The 23,130-nt window shown below is 41.3% G+C and overlaps 1 protein-coding gene across 2 annotated transcripts in view; it reads right to left on the bottom strand.

The window, feature by feature from the left end:
- SERINC5 (serine incorporator 5) overlaps positions 1-23,130 on the bottom strand; it is a 126,789-nt gene that overhangs the window by 83,458 nt on the left and 20,201 nt on the right. The window contains exons 1-2 of one of the 2 annotated variants that reach the window (XM_023729469.1): positions 12,782-12,958; positions 3,958-4,125 (exon numbers count right to left, since the gene is read on the bottom strand). In XM_023729469.1, coding sequence (XP_023585237.1) covers positions 3,958-4,041 — 84 coding nt within the window. In that variant the 5' untranslated portion in view covers positions 4,042-4,125; positions 12,782-12,958. Of the gene's footprint in view, positions 1-3,957; positions 4,126-12,781; positions 12,959-23,130 lie in introns of those variants that run through there. The other variant, XM_023729468.1, reaches the window with a different exon arrangement.

Raw genomic sequence — 23,130 nt, 5'->3', positions numbered from 1 at the left:
GAGGCTTTAGACCTCTCATCCTTTTTTTTTTTTTTCTTCTTCCTTGCATTCCACATTCTAAAATGGATTTTTAATTCCTACAGGCATCAACTATCTCAAGACTGTACCTTCTTGAATTACATGGTTAGTGACAAGAATGACCTGTAAGAAAATGGCTCCTAGGTTCTGAGGTGGGAAAAATGCTCCAAGAGAAGGCAGAAATCATGCCCTATTCAGCTAGCATAGTAGAGCTTTCTCTGAGCCAAAGTTCTCATGGGAAAGAGGAGTTTCTCTGGTAAAAAGGAGCAGGGCAAGACTTGGCCCCACATCTCTTCACTCTTGCAGTCCACCCTCACTCAAACTTAAACACAGGCCACTATTCTGAAACCCAGGCAAAAATTTAAAATATCTGAAAAGGGAGCTGCCCTTGTGTTCTTAACCCACATACTAAAGATCCATGTGACTCTGGACAGAATCCCCCTCACATGGCACATAAAGGAGAGAATGTTCCGTAGGAGGAATTACACACTCCTGCCGTGGCCATCACAAGCATACAGTTCTTTCTCCTATTTCAATCACATCCTCAAACATTTCCACAGGCCAACAAAGAGAGGGCGAGGACTCCAGCAGAAGCCCAGGGTGCATCCCCACAAGGGACTTTTCAATGCCCACCCTCAAGCTCCGGCTGAGGATGAGGTCAGCCTCTATTCTACAGGCCACGGAACAAGCTGACTTTGTGACCAGTTGGCCAGCTCCCTGTGGGGCCCTAAAGATGGAAAAGGATTGGTTTGGCCCACACAGACTTCATTCCTGAGGCAGGAAGCGCAGCCCAAGCATTTTTAAATACGTACATTCGGGGGACCGTCACAGGAACATATACACAAGCCTCTGTGATGCGTCAGGGCTGCCTCTTCCCTTGACTCTCAGACCCCATGTGACCCTGCACACTCACCACTTCTGGGCTCGAGTCCCTACACATCTCCCTCTGTTTCCATGATGACAGCCTCCTGCTCAAGAATCTATAATGGCTGCCCACTCACCAACAGAACAAGTTCCAACACCTAACCTTAGCACTGAAATTCCTGCAAGATTTGGTTCATTTTATCTACCCAACATCTCATCTCTGTTCTTCTACACATGCCTTATCCTTGCTCTTTTTACTTCTCTCTACCTATATAGCCTAGTAGCTAAGAACACATTCAGCCTGGGTTCAAACCTCAAGGTAGTGGTAGAATTTTCACCTTCCATGTAGGAGATTCAGGCTTGATTCCTGGCTAATGCACCTCATGTGCAGCCACAAACTATCTGTCAGTGGAGGCTTATGTGTTGTTATGATGCTGAACAGGTTTCAGCAGAGCTTCCAGACATATTAAGATGGACTTGTCTGTCAACTTGGCTGGGTCATGATTCCCAGTATTGTATGATTGTGTTATCTGATGTGATTTCCTTATGTGTTGTAAACTCTATTACTATAATGAGATTATATGTGATCTCCTTATGTGTTGTAAATTCTATCACTAGGATGAGGTTATACTGATGAGGTTGACAAGATTAGATAGTGTCTTAATGCAACCTCTTTTGAGATACAAAAGAGAGAAGTGAGCAGAGACACATAAGAACCTCATACCACCAAGAAAGTGTGCCAGGAGCAGAGCGCGTCCTTTGGACCTGAGGTTCCTGCACAGAGAAGCTCCCAGACCAAGGAAAGACAGATACATTACAAGGACCTTTCTCCAGAACCGACAGAGAGAGAAAGCCTTCTCCTGGAGCTAATGCCCTGAATTTGGACTTGTAGCCTACTGCACTGTGAGAGAATAAACTTCTCTTTGTTAAAGCCATCCACTTGTGGTGTTCCTGTTAGAGCAGCACTAGATGGCTAACTAGGAAAAAAGGCCTGGTGATCTACTTCCAAAAATCAGCCAAAACCCTACAGATTACAACATTCCGATCTGCAACCAATCATGGGGATGAAGCAGGACCAGGCAGCACTGGTTCCGTATGTGGTTGCCATGAGTCAAGGCCAACTCAATGACAGCTAACAACATTTAAGAGGAAGGGAATCAGTGGCAAACACCACAGAGATCGAGTAAAGCCTCGTTTAGACTAATGAGGAACAACCTGTTATTTCCTGATCTCCCCCACCTCTGAACTTCCACTCCATCCTCTCATAACTTCATCCATCCTCTCATAAGGCATTATTAATTTCTACCTTGTCTTATTTTCTTATTTCTTACCCAGCTTCACATACCAGGCCTTCTTCAGCCTCAGAAGATTTCACACCTTCTCTTCTGTACTATAAGCTCAATTTCTTATATGTCTGAATGTCTCATAGCTCCCAATACAGTGCCTTACCGAGTAGATATCCAATGTTTAAAGCAATTAGAGGAGAAGCTAAATTTCACATATTTTGACAATTAAACCCATTAAACCCACTGCCGTCAAGTCGATTCTGACTCAGAGTGACCCCATGGGACAGAGCAGAACTGTCCCATAGGGTTTCCAAAGCTATAAATATTTACAGAAGCAGACTGACACATCTTTCTCCTGTGGAGTGGCTGGTGGGTTCCAATTGTGGACCTTTCAGTTAGCAGTCCTGTTTTGATGATAGTTTCCAATATATTCAAGACCATGCAAACATAATTATAAAAGCATTACCCAACAGAAGCCTTCAAGGGCCTACTTTAACTAATGGATAAGAATTTATCAAGTGCTTTTAAGAAAATGGTTGTTCTGAAGCACTTGAGTGCATGTGGAATAGTAGTAGTTTCAGCCTAAGGCTGAACTGCTTCTCCTGATGCCATGTTTATTGTGCAGGGAATTCCATTAGAGTCGCGCTCCTGGCCTCTCTTCACCTCCTCATTCATCCTGCCCCCAGACGATGGGGTGCTGAGTGTTACGTTTGTGAGGAAAAATGGGATATGCATAGCTAGACTTTCCTCTCCCTCTTCCCATAGGAGAAGAGCTGTCCCCAGGAAATGTGTCTTCTGGGTCAGTAAGTCTGACTCATTCAGATATGAGTCACATCGTCTCACCTCAGTTTTAGTCTTATTTTCAATTGGTTCAGAACCTGGGAGTAGCAAAATAGTGTTATTTACTGAACTCCCTCGAAGACCCCAACACAATCCCCTATAATCTTGCTGATCAAGAGGCCTACTACAGAAAAAAGAGGGAAATCCCAGAAAGAGGTCCTATATGTAACTCCAACAGCTTCATATACCAGGCCTACTTCAGCACACATTTCCCAAGAAATGGCTGGAAATCCATCTCTCACCATTGGAGACATTCACTCTTTAACTATCTGTCCAGAAACGTGAAAATCATCCACCACCCACTTCCCACTATCTGTGGGATTGTCTCAGATTAATCAGACTTTCCAGATAGGCCAAATTAAATACTTATATAACACTTACTACTTGACATACTAGCAGCCATCCTATGATTGGGAAAAATACAAAGGCCTACAAGAAGAGGCTATATGAACTGGCAACAACCACAAACAAAGCTAAGACAAAACACACAATCCTCTGAACATTCTCTGCCAAAAGCATCAGATTACATCTATACTGTTTCTAAAGATCAATCCCTTGAATGGTGTACCTACTTGGCAGTAAAGCATTAGAGGCCTCAGAGGTTCAGAGAGAGCACGTAACCCAAAACTATGCTGAGGTGAGTGGGCACCAACCGACCAGTGGCCATCAAGTTGACTCTGACTCATGGCAACCTCATGTGTGTCAGAGTAGAACTGTGTTCCGTAGGGTTTTCAATGGCTGATTTTCCTGAAGCAAACCACTAGGTCCTTTTTCTGAGGTGCCTCTGGGTGAACTCAAACCTCCAACATTTGTTAGCAGCCAAGCACGTTAACCTTTTGCAACACCCAGGGACTCTTGCGGTGGGTGAGCACCATCTTCTAAAGCTAATGTTTCCCACTGCCCAAATCAAACATTAGAAATAGGAAGAGTTGAAGACAGGCAGACTTACGTGCTCTTTCATCTCGTTGGCCACAGTTCTTGACATCATGATGCAGCAGAGGATGACAACAAGGATGAAGTAGAGTGCATACATGAAGCGGGTGCTGCGAGACTGTCGGATCTTGGGGCAGCAGCCACAGCACAGGGAGCAGCCGGCAGTGCCACAGCAGCAGGCCAGCTACAGAATGAACACAAAACAGCCTCTTAGAGCTACTACTGCACACGATACTCACACACAGCTTCTGCAAGGTGGCCTTCCAAGCTACGAGATGTCCATTTTTCCAAGGCACCCGCAACGGAGCACACGGTAACAGGTTAGTATGTAAACAAAACTTTCACCAGAATCAGTCTGATATTATCTTCAGTGGTAAGCATTATGGCTTGGGAGATGTCCAGTGATTAAGCAAAAAAGGCATGGCTCATCTGAACCACTATCATCCTTACTCTTGGACAAAACAAAGATTTCTGGGATCAGCTAAGAGGGGGATAAAAAGGCAAAAAGTAGAAAAAGGACAAAGAGAGGTGGGAAAAACATAGAAAAACAAGGTGCTGAGCCCAAAATAGGGACTTGTCAAAATCCATGAGCCTAAGAATAAATTGTATAAACATCTAGGGACATGTTAGGGTGGGAAAGGCTATGCTTCCATCCGCTCGCCTTCACAAGAAATAATGAGATCATGTAACGCGAAGTTCAAAACGAATAGATTTCTCTTACACATACAATGTGTACATGATCGATTGTTGTTGTTGCTGTTAGCTACCATCAATTTGGCCCGATTCATGATGACCCCATGCTTCACAGAGTAGAACTGCTCCACAGGGTTTTCTTGGCTGTAATCTTTATGGAAGCAGATCATCAGGCCTTTCTTCTAGCAGAGCCTCTTAGTAGGCTTAAACCACCAACCTTTCATTAGCCACTCAGGCTCTTAATGGTCAATTAGGTTCACATTATATACGTATCTGTTTATTTCCCCCCTCTATGGAGATAAGTGGAACCCTGGTGGCGGAGTGGTTAAGTGCTACGTCTGCTAACCAAAAAGGTCAGCCGTTTGAATCCACTAGCTGCTCTTGAAAATCGAGGGGGCAGTTCTGCTCTGTCCTATAGGGTCAGTATGAGTCAGAATTGACAATTGGCAATGGGTTATAGAGATAAGAAAATGTTTCACTGAACTGTATATGTGAAGATTGCTGAAATGGCAAATGCTTTGTTAGATATATATTTACCACAATAAAAAGCAAATATAAAAAAATTTAAATGTTGATTCTGCTGTGGGAAAGTTCCACCATGGGAGGGAGGGAAAGGGACACATTAACTGCTTCTAAAATATTTATTTTTCCCACACAGAATAACTTTTATTTATCTCATTTGAATTTGAAATACAGTCAGACTGGTTGTCTACCATGAGGCTTAACAAGTTTAGGCTAATGAGTGGGATGTGGGCGCAGAGGAGCACAGAGTTCCTGCTGTAACACTCAAAGAACACACACCTATTCTTTGGGAAACTAAACCTTTAGCAGAAGCACAGAACAATAGGGCAGAATGGTTAAAAGCTCAGGCTCCAACTCAGCCTGCCTGGGTTTAGAGCCGGGCTCTGCCACTTTGCAACCATGAGCAAAGTTATTTGACCTTTTAACAGTAACTACAGACTCCTCATTTACAAAGTAGGGGTGAAACAGTACTTATGAGTGTGTGCGAGACAGACAATTCTGTATAGGGTGTCTTCCCCTTCCATTGAACAAGGGTATCTGCACATTAGTAGGCAATTCCTAAGGACAAAAATCTTCCAAGTGTAAAGGAATGAAAATACAATTTCCTCATGTGTCCCACACATAGCTCTTTAATTTCAATCTCCAAAGTGAAGAAACACGTACGAATCTGGCAAACAATTTCAGAAAAACCAGCTGTCCTAATATACACCATTCCTAGCTACTAGTTCTTAAGAAATACAATCAAACAGATATATATATTAAAAGATTTGTTTCTTGATGCATGTATAATAAGTAGTGTTCTACATAACAGGCAATCCTTTGGAGAAGTCATGGAATCACTTACTCTATAGTATAGTATTTGCTTTCCAACCCAAGATTTCAATTCACAACTGAAGAACTTGAAATATTAATGGGAAAAGCAAGGTCTGGAAACCAGAAAAATCTAAAACAGCTCTTAAAAGTATTTTATGTTAATAATAAAAATACAGCTTATATAAACACACACACACCAGGAACATGTCGCACATCCTAAGTAATAATGGGTCTAATTTAATTTTTTCTGCTTGCCAACTTGTGCTTATTGTGGCCTTCTTAGGATCTCTGTCCTTGATGGTTTCAATAAGATGCTTGTAAATTCCTTTTGTTTTGTTGTAGAGAACATGCATTTTATGGGCACCAGTACCTGTATCCTAGTGTTCCACGCCTTTCTGAGTCTTATCTATTAGCTCAGGAAAACACAGTAACTTGGCTACCTGAGATAGACTCATCTGACTCTTACGGTCTCTTTTATGCACCTCTCGGCACCTTCCCCACCACCAACCCCAGGCTCCATTTCTACTCTGCCTCCCTTTTTTCTTTCCACAGTTGATTCCCTCTTTTCCCTAATAGAAGTGAGGTTAAATCCATTCAAAATTGTACTGAAATTTCTCCAGCTGAAGAAAATAACAGGAAAGTCTATTTCTGAATAGGAGGAAATTCTGGTAGGGGGAACAGTACAATGGTGTACCACTCAGATCTCCCTTCAAGAGAACTTGGCTCATTTGGCTGCTGTAACACCACGACCATGCTCTTCCTGGTGGTTCCCAGCCAATGACTGAGCAGGATGAAGGTACTAGGGCCGGACCATTCCTGCCTGTCACAGGACTCCTCTAACAAGCAATTTTTGCACTGGTTGTGGGAATGGCTGAGACTTTTTCTGAGCTGCACCTTAATCTGAGGCTCTTCCTACCCAACCCTCCTTCCCCTCACTTTCCTCCCATATGTGACAGACCTGCATCACCACCTGATGGCTCTCCCCATCTATTCCTACTTCCTCTTCTCTTTATCTATCACAGGCATCTCCCCCAATAAATCCTTTATACATCTAATTCTACCTTGGTGTCCACAGCCTCGTGGAGGACCTACACTAACACACTTTGTGTTAGAATTGATTTTGGTTAAGCAAACAGGCGATTCTACAAAAGATACTACCATAAACTGAAAATAATAACTAAACCCATATGCATTAACACCATACTCTCTGTAAAACCTAACAATTCCGTCTCTCGATGATGATTTGGAAGGAAGCTCAGGACTATGCAGTGCTTCAGAACCATCAATTAGAAAGCCACACTGTAAACACCATTTACAGTGAGACAAGATCATACATATACAGGTACAAGGCAGGCAGGCTGTCTTGTCATGACACGATGTCATGACATGTAGCTATTTCCCAAGCTATTTCATCCACTTCATGGAACTGTCAGTGTTTGAGCCCTTTGTCATTCTGTGCTATTTCATCACTTCAAATTTTAGCTAATACTCTTTCTCCATCTTACGTTCAATTTTCCAAGCCATCTTCTTCAAAAACCTCTTCTTCACTCATGATTCCAGGCCACTGCTTTGTAAGATAAGTTATTATATTTGGGCTGGGCTGAGTTAACAGATAACAGAAGATCATAACACTACTGCTGGTGTGGTGTTTTTATGGGCCACCTTCCCTTACAAAAGGGGCCCTGGTGGTGCAGTGGTTAAAGCGACTGACTGTTAACCAAAAGGTTGGCAGTTAGAAACCACCAGTGGCTCTGTGGGAGAAAGACGTGGCAGTCTGCTTCCATAAAGATTTACAGCCTCTGTCTTAGTTATCTAGTGCTGCTGTAACAGAAATACCACAAATGGATAGCTTCAACAAACAGAAGTTTATTTGCTCACTGTCTAGGAGGCTAGAAGTCTGAATTCAAGGTGCAAGCTCCAGTGGAAGGCTTTCTCTCTCAGTCGGCTCTGGGCAAAGGTCCTTGTCATCACTCTTCTCCTGGTCAAGGAACTTCTCAGCACAGGGACCCCAGGTCCAAAGGATGTGCACTCCTGGCTTTTCTTGCTTGGTGGTAATGAGGTCCCTGTCTCTCTGCTGGCTTCTCTCTTTTATATCTCAAAAGAGACTGACTTAAGACACAACCTAATCTTGTAGATTGAGTCCTGCCTCATTAACATTAACTGCCTCAAATCCTGCCTCATTAACATTAGAGGTAGGATTTACAAGACACAGGAAAATCACATCAGATGACAAAATGGTGGACAATCACACAATACTGGGAATCATGGACTAGCCAAGTTGACACACATTTTTTGGGGGGGACACTGTTCAATCCGTAACAGCCTCAGAAACCCTACGGGGTCGCTATGAGTCGGAATCGACTCGAGGGCAGTGGGTTTGGGTTTTTGGTTTTCCTTTACAATTCATTCACTCATACTCTCTATCTACAATTTTACGGACTTCTTTCCACTCAAACCCTCAAATCATATACACACACACAATTCTCCCCTTCTGATTTAATTGGCTTTTCTCTGTGTTCTACCTCCTTTTTCCCCCCTCTGCCTCCCTTTTTTTTTTCCTTCCCACTGCCACCCTCATGACTTGCTGAACTCTTTAAGACTTATGGTGGACAAGGTCTTAGATAACCAGTCTTACAATATTTCCAATTCAAATGATAAAATATTTACCTCATGTGGGAAAAAAAATACCACATTTTTCGCAAATAACACACCCACAAAGAATGCACCCATATATAACACATACAGTGCCTAGGAAAATAATGAGCTAAAGGGTTGCGTGGTTGGCAAAAAAATATATAATGCACATGTTATCTGCATAAAAATACAGTATTTTAGAAGCAGTCAATATTGCCCATGATGGAACTTTTCCATAGCAAAAGCAACATTTAAACCTATTATCTCCAGAAACCCGGTAGTGTTGAGTCGATTCTGACTCATAGCAACCCTTAAAGGAGAGAGTATAACTGTCCCATGGGGTTTCCAAGGAGCATCTGGTGGATTCAAACTGCTGACCTTTTTTTAGCAGCCGTAGCTCTTAACCACTATGCCACCAGGGTAAAGAGGAGAAGTTAACAGATACATATATAATGTGAAACTAATTGGTCATTTAAAAGTAGGCAAATAGTGACAGAAGAGATGTGATCATGCAAAATGTAAAAATAAGTCATATTGGTTTAATTATTCACTATTGTATCATTGTATGAATCTGATTTTTCAAACTTAACTTACTTTTCATTATCACTCTATATAATGCTATGGTATCAAAATACATATATATATATACACATATATATGTTTATGTATACGTGTGTGTATAAATATGTGTGTGTGTGTCCTACACTGAATACTGCACTTCAACAGCCTCTCTCTACTAGCCCCAAAATGACTCAAAGTAAGCTATGCCAACAAGCACATCATCTTAAGTTGAACATTGACAGATACACCAGGAAGAAATTCAAAACAACTTGCATAAAAGAAATGTCATGCTAGCATCTAAGAAAATCTCACAGCTCTGCTGACTTACCCACTTACTTCTATGAAGACCTGGGTTCAAGTCCAGCCCCTGCAACTTATTACCTTTATTACTCTGAGCATGGCACTGACTTTGATCTTCACCTTCAAAACTGGAAAAATTAATTCCTGGACAGCCTAAATTACAGGGCTGATCCAAGCTTCGAGGCGAGAGCCAACATCTTATGCTCCTGGCTCCAGAGGGCCTAACCTAGTACTTGAGGTGTCCTAAACCTTTTATTGAAGTCAGGGTATAAAAAGCATATAATGAACAATGGCTCAATAAATGGACACTGAGAATGAATGTTACTGTTGTTAAATGCCGTTGAGTTGACTCCAATTCAGCGACCCTCTGTACAACAAAACAAAACACCACCCGGTCCTGTGCCATCCTCACAATCATTGCTATTTTTGATCCCACTGTTGCAGCCACTGTGTCAATCTATTTCATTGAGGGTCTCCCTTTTTTCCACTGATGCCCTACTTTACCAAGCATGAGTCTCACCATTTTCGCTTCTAAGGAGCATTCTGGCTTCTTCCAAGACAGACTTGTTCATTCTTCTGGCAGTCCATAGTATATTAAATATTCTTCATCAACACCATAATTCATAGGCATCACTTCTTCTTTGGTCTTCCTTATTCACTGTCCAGCTTTTGCATGCATATGAGGTGACTGAAAATACCATGGCTTGGGTCAGGTGCACTTTAGTCCTCAAGGTGACATCTTTGCTTTTTAACACTTTAAAGAGGTCTTTTGCAGCAGATTTCCCCAATTCAATAGTCGTTTGATTTTTTCTTTTAATTATTATTATTTTTTATTGTTTACTTTAGATGAAGGTTTACAGAACAAATCAGCTTCTCATTAAACAATTAGTACACATATTGTTTCATGACGCTGGTTAACAACCCCACCACATGTCAACATTCTCCCTTCTCAACCCTGGGGTCCCTATTACCAGCTTTCCTGTCTCCTCTGCCTTCTAGCCCTTGCCCCTGGGCTGATGTGCCCCTTTAGTCTTGTTTTGTTTCATATGCCTGTCTAATCTTTGGCTGAAGGGTGAACCTCAGGAGTGACTTCATTAGTGAGCTAAAACAGTGTCTGGGGAGCATACTCTCAAGATTTCTCCAGTCTCTGTCAGGCCAGAAAGCCTGGTCTTTTTTTGTGAGTTAGAATTTTGTTCTACATATTTTTCTCCAGCTCTGTCTGGGACCCTCTATTGGGATCCCTGTCAGAGCAGTCGGTGGTGGTAATGGGCACCATCTAGTTGTGCTGGACTCAGTCTGGTGGAGGCTGTGGTAGTTGTGGTCCATTAGTCCATTAGTCCTTTGGACTGATCTTTCCCTTGTGTCTTTAGTTTTCTTCATTCTCCCAGCGGAGTATCTTAGACAGCCACTCACAAGCTTTTAAGACCCTAGATGTTACTCACCAAAGTTCATTTGATTTCTTGACTGCTGCTTCCATGGGCGATGACTGTGGATCCAATTAAAATGAAATCCTTGACAACTATAAAATGGTGTAGGGGAAGCATCTGACCTCCTCTAACTTCACAAGCGGGACAGAGGATTAAGATCAACAGCCCAAGGCTGATTCCTATGAGAGGGAGGTCAGACATGCCTCCTCTCTCCACCATCTTTACCAATTCTGACACAAACCGTCCCTCCCACGGCACTCTCTACTTCTCTATGAGTTTGACAATTCATTGCAATGGTCACATAGAACTCACAGACAATACTCACTATTATCGGGTTTACTAGGGAAGTAATAGGTTACAATTCAAGTTCAGGAACATCAGGATACAGTTCTTCAATCAGGACAGCCTCTTCTCAGCTGTGCCTGCAGGCACGTCCCTCTCTGGCCCCTTGGCCTCTGTTCTGCTCGGACAAGTGTTACAAAGCTCTTTTAGCTCCGCTGATAAGTGCCGAGAGAAATCCTACTCCACCAGTAAGCCTAGGCCCAAAGGTGCTCAGCTCTAGCTTCGTGGGTCGGCAAACCTAGCTCCACCAAGTGCCGGGAGACACCCTAGTCTGCCAGCAAGACTCCTACCTGAAGGCCCTCAGCATTCTCGCTCCATGGGCTGGGAAGCCCACCATGCCGTCTCCCACTGCTCCTGCCAATCTCCTGGTTCTGCTGCCTCTGCTGCTGCTGTTTCCCTGCTGCTGATTCTCGTCATCTTGCCAACTGACCAATCCCTGTGGTGTTACTACAGCTTTCTCTCTGTCTCCTGGGCCTAGGAAGGTCTCAGCACAGAGATCCCAGATCCAAAGGATACGCTCCACTCGTGGCTCTTCTTCCTTGGTGGTGGTGAGATCTTCTCTTTCTGCCTCTGGGATGGCTCTCATTTTAAGCCTAGCAGAATGGCAAAACTGACCAATCCCTTTGGTGGACCACAATTACCTTATGTGCACAGTCCTACCAATCACTTGAGTGGAAGTTACAAGACCGTGGCAAGAAAAGCCATCCATATAAATGTTATCCATCATACCACAATTACTTCGGTGTTTTCTCCATTTATCATGACGTTGCTTTTTGGTCCACTTGTGAGGATTTTTGTTTTCTTCATGTTGAGGTGTAATCCATACTGAAGGCTGTGACCTTTGATCTTCATCAGTAATTGCTTCAAGTCCTCTTCACTTTCAGCAAGCAAGGTTGTGTCGTCTGCTTAACACAGGCTGTTAATGAGTCTTCCTCCAATCCTAATGCCCTGTTCTTCCTCATATAGTCCACCTTCTCTGATTATCTGCTCACAGACTGAATAAGTATGGTGAAAGGATGCAATCCTGACACACACCTTTTCTGACTTTAAACCAAGCAGTATCCCCTTGTTCTGTTCGAATGACTGCCTCTTAGTCTATGAATGAATAATGTATAATAAAGTCCCAAGGACAACATTCCTCAAACAGAGACAGGCTGCCAACCCCACTCCACAGGACTAAATTCACAGTCACAGTTTGCACTCTGAATTGCTCACACTGGCATTACATTGTAAAGAGTATCAATGGCTTTAATTTGGAGATACTGCACAAAGAGACTCTACTTTTCCACAATAAATTATGTACACTTTTTGGAAGATAAGCTGTATACTCACTCCTCACTTATCAACATGGTTAGGTTCCAAAGACCAGGTCATTATGCAAAAATCAACATGATGCAAAAATGGATGACCACGTCAAATCACAAAATGGAGAATGACATCATTACATAATCGCCAAATTACATCATTACATAACTGGCAAACCACTGAGAATCATGGCTCAGCCAAGCTGATACATAACCATAGTCACCACAGCCAGGTTACTCTCACCTCACACCTTGGTGTTCATCACTGCCAGACGTATGTCGTGAATGCACCAAATAGTCGGACAGCAGAATTTTTACTACTGCCATAAATGCGAAATGTCAGATAACGAGACAGTTGATAAGTGAAGAGTTATTGTTGTTGTTAGGTGCCATCAAGTTGGTTCTGACTCATAGTAACTCCATGTACAACAGAACGAAACATTGCCTGGTCCTGCGCCATTCTCACAATCGTTGTTATGCTTGAGCCCATTGTTGCAGCCACTGTGTCAGTCCATCTCGCTGAGGATCTTCCTCAACACTGAGGAGTAGATGTATTCATTTAACATAATCTTGCAATTGTTCTTGAAGTTCATCCTTCAGATATCATACAAAGGCACACAGATTTAGGTAGAAGAATGTTTATTACAAACACTGCCAACACCTTATTCTCCAGCTACAGGGGGCTGATTAAATGAATTATGGGCTATCTATATAATGGAATATTGTTTAAAAGAGTGGGCCTAGATGTGGGGAGGAAAAAGAGACATCTTATTTCTCACTGTTCTGCTCTCTTGTTTGGATTTTTACCATGTGTACATATTACTTTTATGATTAAGAAAAAAAAAAGAAAGAAAAGCAAAAACTATTTTTTTAAAAGTTTGAAGATACTGATATAAAAGCATCTTGCAAATGTGGTATTTATTATCTGGTTGTTCTTTCTGAAGAACCTCTCCCTCCCGCAAACATAGTGGAAAGGAAAAATCTTCCACTCAGAGACCCTTGCATCCTCCTCACAGCTGATTGCAACAACATGAATAGCAAAGGCTTTTTTAAATAGAAGGTGCTTTATCGATGCCAGGAAAAGGGGTCATAATGAAAGTTAAGTCAGTTGTTTGCTACTACCTATAGCTGGGCTGGCCCTGGGTGTTCCTTTTCTTCTCTATCCAAGGATCACCCCCACTTACCCATATACATGCCACAATAAATACATAAATATCAGTCTACCCCTCTGTCCTCCTCACTGGTCTTGGGCACAGACTGTCTTTCCTAGGACTGATCCCAGTTGTCTGAGGAAATGCTTACAAAAACATGAGCTAGGGCTGGTAGTAACTTCCCAGTTCTTCAGTTAAATTAAAAAGCACAATGTCTTTATCATCTATAACTCCCAGCTGGTAATACACCAACTGGAAATAGCAAAGAATCAAGAGGAAAGCCAAACAGATATCACAGATCAGTGTACAAAATACCTCTAAATACTATATACACGTGTGCGCGCACGTGCACACACACACACACACACACACACACACATACCATGTACCTTACTCTCCTTCCCTCAAGCCTTAACACAATTCTAACAGGCTTGGCTACCAGGTTCTTAGACCTACAGTGAATAGGAGACAAACTGGTGGGAGGAGCACAGGTCCCAAATCCAAGAACAAGAGGACCTAGATTCTAAGTCTTTGTGGCTCTGGGTAAGAGACCGTCCTTCTCTGGGTCTTCTTTACATGTAAATTGAAGGAGCCCGGGTGTATGATGAATGGTAGGTAAACAGGTTTCACCTCACATGCAATACCCAACTAATTGGCAGTGGCTGCCTGGAATGCTGTGTTAAGGTGGATTCTAAGGCTGAACCTACCAGGTGCTCCATAGGAGAAAAATGTGGCACTCTGTGTCCCTAAATATTTACAGCCTTGGAAACCCTACGGTGCAGTTCTATTCTGTCCTATAAGGTCGCTATGAGTCGGAATTGACTTGAAGGCAGTGGGTTTGGTTTTTGGTTTTGAAAGCTGAATGTCTCAGCAGGGAAAATATAATGGTGCATACTATCTGCCATAAGCATGGAAACAGTGTGGTGGCATCCATGCCACATTCTTGTCAACCATGTAAAAGCTGATCTGACATTCCTACCAGCCCTAAAATCTTTAAATTTTGGAGGAAAAGCAAGCTGCAATAGGCTTAACTCCTTGAGTTAACCCCAAGGAGGCCAGAAGAGAGAAAACTATCAAAAAAGAGAAGAGGCCATCTGGCAAGATGGCAGTGTGAGCAGGTCCATGGTCCTGACTCCCTCCCCACCCCCAACACAAACACAATCATCAAGCAAAGCAACTAGAAATCTGTTAACTCTGTAAGAACTCTGAAAAGCTAACAGAAGGTTGCAGCAATTAAGCATACACAGAAACCAGAAAAAGGTGACTTTTAAAAACTAGGAAAACTTTTTTCCCTACTGTTTCCACCCCTCTACCTCTCAGCTTGGTGGCAGCACACGCTACGGCTGCAGCTGTGGCAGAGGCGGACCATGGTCCACATTCTCAGAGAGAGAGACCATCTCTGGCTCTACAACTAGCAGGGAAGACGTTGCTGGTGTCTGTACTGATCTGTCTGGGCCTGCCTGAAGGAATGAAGCCAAGGTTTGGCCTGACTCAGAGCTCATACAAGGATGGGGGAGAGAGCAGTGAACAATGACTGAAGGCCGTGACCACCCTTAATCAATCACATGGAGACTAAATGATGCAACTGAAACAATTAATTCCTATGAACTGAAACTAGAGTGAGAGTTCCTTGCTTTCGAAAGCACTGTATATATGGGGTAATTGAGAAAGCCACACATATGCTCAGAGCTAATGCATTGTAATATTCTAATATCCCAGCTTCAACAAAAGATTATGCAAGGCATACAAAGAAACTGGAAAGACGACCCGTTCGAAACTGTAAGACAAAGGGTGAGAAATCATCTCCAGGGATGCTGGGATGATGGATAGGCTAGAACATTTTAAAACAAAAGTATTAAACATGCTCAAAAAACTTAAGGGAAACAGGGACAAAGAACTAAAGGAAATCAGGAAAATGATACATGTACAAAACAAGAAATAAAGAGGTTGACACTATAAAGAGGAACCCGGCAGAATTACTAGCAATGAAAAATACAATAATTGAAATGAATGGAAGGGTTCAACAGCAGATTTGAGCTGGCAGAAGAAAAAAATCAGCAAACTAGAGAAAGCAATCTAAATTACTGAGTCTGAAGAGCAAAAAGAAAAAAAGAATGAAGAAAAGTGAGTAAAGCCTAATAGAATTGTGGGATACCATCAAGCAAACCAACATACACATCGTAGGAATCCCAGAAGGACATGAAAGGGAGAGAAAGAACATCTGAAGAAATAAAGGCAGAAAACTTTCCAACTTTGACAAAGGACATGAATCTACAAATTCAAAAAGCTCAATGATCTCCAAGTAAGATAAATCCAAAGACACCCACACTGAGACACATTATATCAAACCAGACCTGTCCTACACGAAATGCTAAAGGGAGTCCTTCAGATAGAAAAAAGGAGCCAAAGCTGTATGTTAAAAAAGAAAGATCTCTGATAAAGGCAATCTCATGGGCAAATACAAGGGCCAGTTTTGTGGAATTTTTGGTCTGTAACTCCAGTAGTTGTGTGCTACATGATTCAAAATGAGAAATTCATAAAATATAATATAAATGTATGTTATTGGGCACGTAATGTATAAAGATGTAATTTATGATAACATAAAAGAGGGGGAGGAGTATAGTAATAAAGTTTTTGTATGTTACTGAAGTTAAGTTGGTATCAATTTAAACTAGGGTGCTATAAATTTAAGATGTTAAATATAATCCTCATGGTAACCACAAAGAAAATATCTAAAAAATATGCACAAAAGGAAAAATAAAGGGAATCAAAAAGGTTCACTACAAAATATCAACTAAACATAAACAATGGCAGTATTGGAGGAAATGAGAAACCAATAAAAATATAAGCAAAGCAAGAACTAAGCAGCAGAGCAGTTGAAAGCCCTTCAAGTACCCTACAAGTAATATAAGCATCACTGTATTTGCTGCATGGTCTATGTTCCACGTGGTATTATATCACACATAGTAGTGGGGCAATTCACGTTCACAAAGACAGCCCAGAACATCACATTAATTTGTGTTCCTTTTGCTTCACTTAGAAGTGTAGGACACTTCAGTCACAAAAATGAGCCAAAATGTGGGTCACATTTTATAGTCTCAGTACTTTAGTTTTAGGGAGAATAAACCTGTCAGCAATGTGGAAAACACCCATTCAGAAAGACATTCCTTGCAGGTTCTGGACAGCAAAATTGGCTTTGGTGTGCTGGAAGTCCAAAATTTAAACGGAAGGAAATCTTCAAATCTGACACCACCCTTCACTCAGTCCCTTTTTCCTGACTTTTAAAAATACAGAAACCCTAGCAGAACTGAGGAAAGACAGAGGAATTTTGGTTAACTACAATAATTATAATACCATTCTTTCATAAATGACACCGGAAGAGGGGTGCTGGGTGGGGGGGTGTTAAGGAAGTTCCTCAAAACTCAAGGAAGTCGTTAAGGAAGTTAGAACCAGAACTCAGGTGTTCCTGGACATTCTGAGGGAGTTATAATATCAAGGAAATAGAAACATTAAAGACATAAAACTGAATTTAATTTTTTTTTATTTTAAAGTAGATAGATTTCCACACCTTTCAGTTACACACAATACTACTCATACTGTGTTAGGACCTGCTTTCCTTTCTTCTCTTGAGGCTTTAGGATTACCTATGAATCACCTGTGGTCTGCACCGAGGAAATGAACAATTTATTCAGGACCCCACAACCAACATTTTGCAGTTCATTCTCTCCATCCTAAGCTCAGAAATATAGCTTCCCATTGAGTTTATACAGACTTTTTTTTCCTACTACAAAGACAGGGCAGTGGTGATGGTGGGAGAATAGTAATGGTAGTGGTGGTAAATAGCAACTAACATTCATTAAACTGTTGCCACCATGGTGCCAGGTATTGTCCCTACTGGTAACTATGGAATAGAATGATGCGACTTGAAGTCTAGAACAAGACACACAATTATTCTGCTCAATAAAGGAGTATCTCACTGTCCAACTAGTGTAGTTGCAGGCAGTCTCTAATTCATAAGATGACTGTTTTAGAAAACTCAACACTTATTAAACGTGTTGGTAAGTCTGTTTAGGGGTTACAGTGGATTTCTCCCAAACAAAAGAATATAGGGTAACTTTAACGTTTACTTAATCCATAATAGGGGCAGTATTGGTAGAATTCTCACCTTTCATGCAAGAGACCTGGGTTTGATTTCCAGCCATCGCACCGCATATACAGTGGAGGCTTGAATGTTGCTATGATGCTGAACAGGTTTCAGTGGAGCTTCTAGAATAAAATAAACTAGAAAGAAAGGTCTGGTGATTGACTTCCAAAAATCAGCCAATTAAAACCTATAGATCACAGTGGTCTGATCCACAACTGATCATTGGGATGGCAAAGAACTGGGAAGTGTTTCATTGTGTTATACATGGGGTTGCTATGAGATGGGGCTGACTTGACGGCAACCAATAACAACATAGTAGGTGTATGATAAATATTAGGTAACTGAGTGAATGCCCTAGTTATTTCCATAGGATAAGGAATAGACTTTTGATATGGGGTAAGAATTGGTGATAAGGTAGGGAGCTTGGTAATTGGAATGGCTGAGCTGCTTGGGACAGGGAGATAATGGAGGTCACTTAGGTCTGCTGAGGCCAGAGGCTGGCTAAGGAGACAGGAAGGGGCACAGAAAGTGAAATGACTTCTTCAGATGTTCATTGAATGTTTGCTGTACACCCAGGGCAGAAAACAAAATGTCTTTTCTCTCCTCCTCTGTCCCATGCAACAGTCCCCATTCTGTAGGAAACCAAGGTCTCAGGCCAAGTGTTATCCATCCTGTTCACCCTCATTACACCAGCTATAAGTAGAGTAGAATGGCAAAGAGCATGAGCTCTGGAACCAGCCAGATAGACTTAAATCCTGGCTCTACCACATGATAGCTTTGTGACCCTAAGTTGCCTAACCTCTCTGAGCCTTGGTCTCATCACTATAAAACATGAGTGATAACAACAATAGCCAATAATTATAGTTATTGTACCTTGCAGAGAATAAGAGATCAATAAGTGTTAGCTATTGTTAGCTAATATTGTTATGGATTGTTGTTGTTAGCTGCCATCAGTCGGCCATGGTGACCTCATGTACAACAGAACAAAATACGGCCAGGTCCTGCACCAATCCCATGATAGGTTGCAGATCAGATCATTGTGATCCATAGGGTTTTTAAAAGAAGCTCTCCGGGCCTTTCTTCCTAGTCCATTTAAGTCTACAAGCTCCACTGAAACCTGTTCAGCATCATAGCAATATGCAAGCCTCCTCTGGTGGCTGCACATGAAGTACACTGGTAGAAAATAAAACCCAGGTCTTCCACACGAAAGGCAAGAATTCTACCACTGAACCATCAGTGCCTCCTCCTACTATGCCCAGTGTTAATGGCTGGGAATATAGCAATAAACAAGAGACGTTGCTTCTGCCCCTGCTAAGAAAGAATACAAAGATTCACATAAGAATGAGCATCTACATGTGTTTAGAAGAGAGAACAGAAACCCAGATGTTCAATGAAAGAGTACTAATCACTTCAATTATGTACATTCATATTTTAGAATACAAGGATCACTTACATTATGCTGCATTAGTATTACAGAATGCAATGCACCCACTGGCATGATTACTGTACATATAAACCTATTGCCACTGAAAGACGTACACACTGTATTAACTGAAAACCGCTGATAACATAATATAGTACAGAGCATGATAGCATTTGGGATAAAAATATAACAAGAAAGACATACTTCAGCAATAACAACAACAAAAATCTGGAAGTATATACTAATTATGTCAACAGTAGCTATAAGAGTTACAGGATTATGAGTGACCATGCTTTTCTGTATTTTCTGAACTCTGCAACAAGCACGTATCTTGTACTTAGAAAAAACATTAGAAGTTTCTATTTTGGAAGAAAACAAAACAACATCCTGCTCTACCTTGTAGGTGGTAAGCACTCAAAATATTTTTTCAATGCATCAGTCAACGAGCAAAGGAAACCTACTTCAGCTATGGGACTGGTAGAAAACAGCCAGAATGAACTAACACTGAAATTGAGGCATAAAAAATGAAAATGCCTTAATCCTTCCAGTATGTTTTAGAGTTTAATTAATGCAATAAAGCTCTAACTGGTAGAATCCAAGGAAATAAAAAACAAACTAAAGTTACCCAGAAGTCCAAGAAGTTGACTGGGCAGCTATACGTTTGCCTAGCTTATAAATCAGCTCTTACATTTCCTTTATCTCAGCTTCTGAAATTTCCCTCTTCTGAAGTTAAAAAACAAAAACCTATTTTCACTCTTCCAACTCATAGTGACCCTTCTGAGGCTGCTGCTGTTATTGCGCGCCATCGAGTCGGTTCTGACTCATAACGACCCTACAGGACAGAATAGAATTTACCCCACAGGGTTTCCAAGGAGCGGCTGGTGGATTTGAACTGCCGACCTTTTGGTTAGCAGCCAAGGTCTTAACCACTATGCCACCAGGGGTCCCTTTTGAGGTTTGAGTTCCTAAAAACTCCAAGGTTTCAACAGCATACTAGAACACGTTAGCTTCCACCTTCAAGAGTGTTTCCATGAAAACAGTCAAGTATCAACGCCCTGCCTTGAAAGGCCATTAGAACCAACTCTGAAATAGGACAATAGTCTTGGAACACACATGATGCTGGAACTGGCTTTTGGGTTATAATGGGGCCCTGGATGAAACTGTTCTTTTTTTGGTGTCTCTCCCACGAGGCTTATCAAGTTCTCTGTTCTCAGCAGCTGAATTTTTTGAATCATTTCCATCTTACCACCCTCGACTCATAACCTATTGAAAAATACCACACCTAATAATACATTTTATCTGCTGTAAAAGACCTCTTTAAAGTGTTAAAATCAAAGATGTCACTGTGAGGACTAAGGCGCACTTGACCCAAGACATGATATTTTCAATCGCCTCATATGCATGTGAAAGCTGGACAATGAATAAAGAAGACCAAAGAAGAATTCACGCCTTTGAATTATGGTGTTAGTGAAGAATATTGAATATACTATGGACTCTCAGAAGAACTAACAAGTTTGTCCTGGAAAAAGTACAGCCAGAGTGTTCCTTGGAAGTGAGGATGGCAAGACTTGTCTCACGTACTTTGGACATGGTATCAGGAGGGACCAGTCCCTGGGAAAGGACATCATGCTTGGTAGAGTACAAGGTCAGCGAAAAAGAAGACCCTATTGAGATGGACTGACACAGTGGCTGCAACAATGGGCTCAAGCACAACAACAATTGTGAGGATGGCACAGGACTGGGCAGTGTTTCGTTTTGTCGTACACAGGGTCACTATGAGACGGAAGAAACTCGACGGCACCCAACAACAACGTGCGATAGGTACTATTATTATTATCCCCTCGGTAGTAGTGACACTTGAGCTCAAAGAAGTAAAGTAAGTTGCCCAAGGTCATAGCTCATTAGTGGTAAGGACAGGGCTCAAACCCAGGTATGACTTCAAAGCCAAAATTCTTAACGGCCTTACCAATCTGAATGTGGAAAAGGAAAAAAAAGAATAGCATGTTTTTAAAAAACAGTATTTTGGAAAATCCAATCAAATTCATTTTCCATTTAAATGATCGCTTAATAAATAAAAGTATTAAATAAGGAACTGGCTACTGCTCCATACGGCAAGGAAGTTGCTTTAGTCCTGACAATTCCATTACTCAAGAGCACAAAACTGTGATATATGGATTGTTCCAGTTACTACCGCCACAATGTTTACATTTTATAATTTGTATAAACAAAGGCATTTCTCATACCTCTAACAGCATCTACTGTAGCCATGTGTAACTTACAATTAAACCTCTATAAATATTTTAATCTTAGATCACACAAAGAGATGAGTCAACCATCTAAGAGTGACTGGTTATCAGTTGCCGAACAGCAATCTCCAGCCTAATGACTGCCAGCACCACTGTCTAAATCTTAGATGAATAATTCCTCCAAAGTACTCAATTAAAAAAAAAGAATTGAAAATCCAGAAATAAATCCTAACAGGATGCCAAGACAATTCAAGGGAAGGAAAGAATAGCTTTTTCAACAAACAGTGCTAGAACTGGATATGCTGGACCCCCTCTTCACACTACATGCAACAGTTAACTCAAAGGGATCAAATACCTTAAAATAAGAGCTGAAACTATGAAACACTAAGACATGGGGTAAATCTTCATAATCTTGGATCAGGCAAAGTTTTCTTAGATATAACAGCCAAAGCACAAACAACAAAAGAAAAAAACAGATACATTGGACTTCATCAAAATTAAAAACTTTTATGCTACAAATGATATCAAGAAAGTGAAGCACACAATCCACAGAATGAGAGAAAATACTTACAAATCACCTATCTTACAAGGGACTTGTATATAGAATATATAAAGATTCCTACAACTCAGCAATAAAAAGACAAATAATCCAGTTTAATAATAGGCAAAGGATCTGAATAGATCTTTCTCCCAAGAAGATATACACATGACCAATAAGCACATGAAAAAATATTCAACATCATTAGTCATTAGAGAAATAAAAATCAAAACCACGAGATACTACTTCCCGTCCACTAGGATGGCCAGAATCAGAAAGACAGTAACAAGTGTTAGACAAAATGTGGAGAAACTGGAATCCTCATACATTTCAGGTGGGAATGTGAAATGCTACAGTAGCTCTAGAAAACGGTCTGCCAATTCCTCAAAATGTCAAACACAGTTATCGTTGTTGTTATTGGGTGCCGAGCTGGTTCTGATTCATAATGACCCCGTGTGATAGAGTAGAACTGCCCCATAGGGTTTTCTTGGCTGTAATCATTATGGAAACAGATAACCAGGTCTTTCTCCCACAGAGCGGCTGGATGGGTTCGAATGTTAACCTTTCGGTTAACAGTCAAGCGCTAAACCATTGCGCTACCAGGGCTCCTTATTATGACCCAGTAATTCCACTCTAGGTATATACTGAAGAGAAATGAAAACACAGGTCCACACAAAAACTTGTACAGGAATGTTGAAAGCAGTCTTATTTAAAATAGCCAAAAAGTGGAAACAACCCCAGTGTCCATCAACTGATAAATGAATGCGTAAAATGTGGTGTAGTCCATAAGAGGGAATGAAGTAGACACATGCCACATGGATGAACCTTGAAAACATGCTAACTGAAAGAAGTCAGTCACAAAAGACCACATATTGTAGATTCTATTTACACAAAATCTCCAGAATGAGTAAATCCATAGAAAGTAGATTAGTGGTCGCCAGGCTCTGAGGGGAAACAGGAGGTGTTTGCCAATGGGCACAGAGGTGACAAAATGTTCTAAAATTAGACTGTAGTGATGGTTGCATGACTGCTACTATGCTAAAAGCTAATGGACTGTACACTTTAAATAAACTAGTTTTTTTTTTAAATTT

Source organism: Trichechus manatus, unplaced genomic scaffold, assembly GCF_000243295.1.
Source record: "Trichechus manatus latirostris isolate Lorelei unplaced genomic scaffold, TriManLat1.0 scaffold00029, whole genome shotgun sequence".
Lineage (NCBI taxonomy): Eukaryota > Metazoa > Chordata > Mammalia > Sirenia > Trichechidae > Trichechus > Trichechus manatus.
The sequence above is the reverse complement of the archived record's forward strand: the minus strand, read 5'-3'. Positions and strand labels throughout refer to the sequence as shown.